This window comes from Triticum aestivum, chromosome 7A, assembly GCF_018294505.1.
Source record: "Triticum aestivum cultivar Chinese Spring chromosome 7A, IWGSC CS RefSeq v2.1, whole genome shotgun sequence".
NCBI classification, from domain to species: Eukaryota; Viridiplantae; Streptophyta; class Magnoliopsida; order Poales; family Poaceae; genus Triticum; species Triticum aestivum.
Genome location: NC_057812.1, coordinates 123,709,543 through 123,713,459, shown reverse-complemented (window position 1 = coordinate 123,713,459; position 3,917 = coordinate 123,709,543). Strand labels below are relative to the sequence as shown.

The 3,917-nt window shown below is 48.9% G+C and overlaps 1 protein-coding gene across 1 annotated transcript; it reads left to right on the top strand.

Annotated features, from left to right (window-relative positions):
- The first annotated feature begins 1,929 nt into the window (after positions 1-1,929).
- Positions 1,930-3,121, top strand: LOC123154790 (putative F-box/LRR-repeat protein 22). The gene is made up of 2 exons (XM_044573421.1): positions 1,930-2,542; positions 2,630-3,121. The coding sequence occupies exons 1-2, from the start codon at positions 2,055-2,057 to the stop codon at positions 2,973-2,975; spliced, it is 834 nt and encodes a 277-aa protein (XP_044429356.1). The 5' UTR covers positions 1,930-2,054; the 3' UTR covers positions 2,976-3,121.
- The last annotated feature ends 796 nt before the right edge of the window (positions 3,122-3,917 follow it).

The window sequence follows — 3,917 nt, the reverse complement described above, 5'->3', positions numbered from 1 at the left end:
CTCGAGCTGAGAGAAGAGAAGAGAGGGAGGCCCGGAGACTGTTTCCGGAGACCGAAAAACGTCTGACGTTAGACCGGCTATATTGCCGCTATAGTTTAACGGTTGGGCTATCAAACGAGTTCCGAATGCGATGAAACTTGGCAGGCGACCTACTAACAACATAACAACACCACATGCCAACTTTCATCCCATTCCGAGAACATTTTCCGGCCACTTATAAAATACTATTTCGGACATGCCGCGTGCGCGTGCGAGTGTGATTGGGCTCAGAACGGACAACGGACGGAACTGGGGGAACCTGGACGGATGCAAGTTTTGAAAACATGATGATGCAATGCGGATGATGACATGGCAAGATGCAACACGCAAGCAAATGACAAGGCAACAACAGCGAATAACAGGAGGACACCTCGCACATCAGTCTCGGGGCGTCACCGCAGATGTGAAGCCTCCACCAAAGTTGCTGGCGCCCCACATTCCACCGGAGCGAGCGCCGCCGCTAGATCGCTCGTCCCTCTCCCCTCCTCTCTGCGTGTCTCTTATTTCCTTTGCTCTGCTCCGATGCCCGGCCTTGTGTCGTCGCCTTGCTTTGGTCCTTACACCTGCAACGGCCGTTTGCCGCGACTGACTTGGACGCCCGACGCTTGCGGCGACGGCCTCGTGGCTCTTGTAGACGCCAAGCCACGCCTCGGCCTCTCCTCCAGCCTCCTCTCGCGCCCGCCAAGCCATGCCTGGCCCTCTCCTCTAGCCTCCTCTCGTGCCCATGTGGATCTCGCGAGCCAGCCCTGTCCGCCTCCGGCCGATGCCAGCAAGCAGAGCCGTCGTCCGTGCGCTCAAGCCGGCTCAGATCGCCGCCTCCTCAGCTTGGCCACACCAGCCGCCCCTCTGAACTTCCCCGTCGGTCTTCGCCGCTTGCACGAGCCCCCGTCGTCCGTGCGCTCAGGCAGCTCCCCGTCGCGCCCGAGACCGCCTCGAATCTTCCTACCGAGGCCTCCGCTGCGACCAGCCTTTAACATGGGTCGACGCTGGCGGCAAGCGGTGGCGCGTGCCCGGCTGTGGAGAACGGCAGAATAAGCGTACGCGCGGTGGTGAGCCAGTCCAATAAGAGATAAGGGTCGCGTGCATAATTTCCAACAAATGCAGTGGTTTTTGCGTAAAAACGAAACATTTTTCCAGAGTGCCACTTAAATAGGGAGTGCGGGTTGATTTCAAAGAAACAAAGGGGCTTTTTTGCAAAAACGTCGACAACGTACGACCAGAAGCAGTAATCGCATTATTATTATTATTAGGGGAGATTAAAACACCACAAGTAAAAGCTTACACGGTACATACTCTGTTTCAATTTGAACTGTCAACACGTTTTATATTTAGGAACAGAGATAGTAGATTTCAGTAGACCTCGTCATAAAACTTCAAAAACCATAATTTGTTAAACGCAAGTAAAACCACAATTTTAAACCTTATCTATAGGAATTTGTAAAATCCGACGCAAGTTCAGGGAAGTGACAAAATAGATCCTCAAATCATGGTTTTCGAGGCTAGTATACCAGTGGGAAGCTTTTGTATAGGAATTTGCAAGAAGCTGAACACACAAATGCTTTGTTTACAATATTGCCGAGCTGTTTTGTTAGTCATCACTTGTAATATCTGTTATTTCTCGTGTTCTTTGCACTATCATGATAGTTGATGAATAGATTAAAAAAATTTCTAAAGAAAAAAAAGACCAAAGGTTGAACTTGGATGGTGAGAATCAGCTTGGCTTAAAATTGTTTGATGCGTCGTGTCGCTCCTCTTGATGCAAACGTACCTTTCTTTGCAACTTTGATACAAACGTAGTCAAAGTAAACTCGGACGAGGCTATCCTTTTGCTGTTCTATATGATTCGTGGCCGTCCGTGTTAATTAGCGTCGACGGTCAGATATTCACGTTTCTTTTGACGTTCAGGTTTAGGATTTCCTACTATCTGTACAACTTCCTTATATTATCGGGCTGACGGCAGGCAGGCCTATTGCTGGCTGGCCATCTGGGCGGACGAACAAACCTAACGAAACAAGATGGGAATAAGGTCGAGGAGGCGAACCAGAGCCGCATCAACTGATCCACCGTGCCGCCGCCGCCGCCACCGCCGCCGCCGCACGGTGGACGTGCATAGTTTTCCTTGGTCGGTGATGTGGAGGGACTGGGCGGCGCTCCCCCGCGACGTACTGTGGCTCATCCTGAGCCTTCTCCCGCAGGCCGACATCCTCCGCGGCGCTGGGTGCGTGTGCGTCTCGTGGCGGCGGCTGGCCGTCGACGAGCCACTGCGGTGGCGGCACATCGACCTCGCCGCCGACAAGGACAAGGACAAGGGCAAGGACTTGGACTCGGACTCGGACTCGGACATAGACTCGGACTCGGACACAGACTCGGACACAGACTCAAACTCAGACCCACCGGCAGGGTGGCAGGCGACGGCGTGTGCTGCCGTGCGGCGCAGCGCCGGCCATTGCGAGTCCTTCCGCGGCCCCGTCGACGACATTTTCATGCTCTACTTGGCAGACAGGTAGGCACCCCACGCGGCCATCGATCAGTTGATCTACGATTTGGTCACACATGCATCTCCCTGATCAACGTCTCTTAATAACCACAGGGCGCCATTGTTGCGGAGCCTTCACGTGACGTGCCCGTACAACATGGGCCGCACCCGCATGGAAAGCGAGATCTTCATCACGATGGTGGTGAAGAAGCTCCCTCTGCTGGAGCAGCTTGTGCTGTCCGACGGCCTGATCGAGCCAGGCTCGTTGGCTGCCTTCGCCGACCACTGCCCACGCCTCCGGCTGCTCAACGCCGGCGGCTGTCACACCTGGGGCCGCATCAACAACACGTTGCGAGCGAGGCTGGAGAGCAGGATCAAGGATGTCCGGCTGCCAGTCCTGGCCGCCCGCTGCGGATGGATCCGCTTGATGCATCCTCGGACGGGACGTTTGCGCGGGTAGCAAGTACCCCCGAATTAAACATTCGCCTAATTTGGTTATAGAGTCTGTCTATGTCACATCTAAATGTGAGATAATATCTCACATCTAAGATGATGCCATTTTTTTTATTGTCCAGCCAAGCTGTTGTTTTATTGTTTGTTGGTTCTATCCGGCTCAGTTTTTGGAAAAGAAAAGACGCAAAACAATAAGGCGCACGCACCAGGTGTCTAAGATGATGCCATTTTTTTTATTGTCCAGCCAAGCTGTTGTTTTATTGTTTGTTGGTTTTTTATCCGGCTCAGTTTTTGGAAAAAAAAGACGCAAAACAATAAGGCGAACACCAGGTGTCGAACTTCCAACCTCCAACTCATGCACACGGACTTACAGCCACTATAACTAAGGACTGTTCTTATGTAGTCACAGACGCGAACATTTAATAACTCGGTCAGCATCAGATCTGGTCAGTGGTCACTAGCTGCGTTTTCCACTTTTATTATTTTATAATTAATTTTCTGTAAGGAACAAAGTTTGGTCAAAACATATTTCAAAAAACATGTTCATGAATTTATATATTTTTCAAATTATGAAAAATGTTAACGAATACCAAAAAAATTCTAATTGCGCTGAACAATCCATTAATATATGATGATCACTTTCTGAATACACACATTTTTTTTGCAATATACGGTGAACATTCTATTTTGATATACGGTGAACTTTTTTATATATGATGAACTAAAAGCGAACTTTTTTATATACATTGAACTAAAAGCAAATAGGAAATAAACAAAAGAAACAAGAAAACCAAATAGAGTAAACAGATAAATAAGAAGAGAACAAAAATGAACACATTTTGATTTTTTTTAAATCATAAACATGAACAATTTTAGAAAAATGAACAAATTTAGATATTTGAAACTTGTGAATTTATGAAAAAAGAAAAAAGTATCATAAAAATGAGAT

Excerpts from the sequence above, each read along its gene's own strand:
- LOC123154790 (XM_044573421.1), top strand. The coding sequence starts at position 2,055 with ATGGGAATAAGGTCGAGGAGGCGAACCAGAGCCGCATCAACTGATCCA. Across the intron at positions 2,543-2,629 it reads ATGCTCTACTTGGCAGACAG|GGCGCCATTGTTGCGGAGCC; the intron begins GTAGGCACCCCA and ends TAATAACCACAG.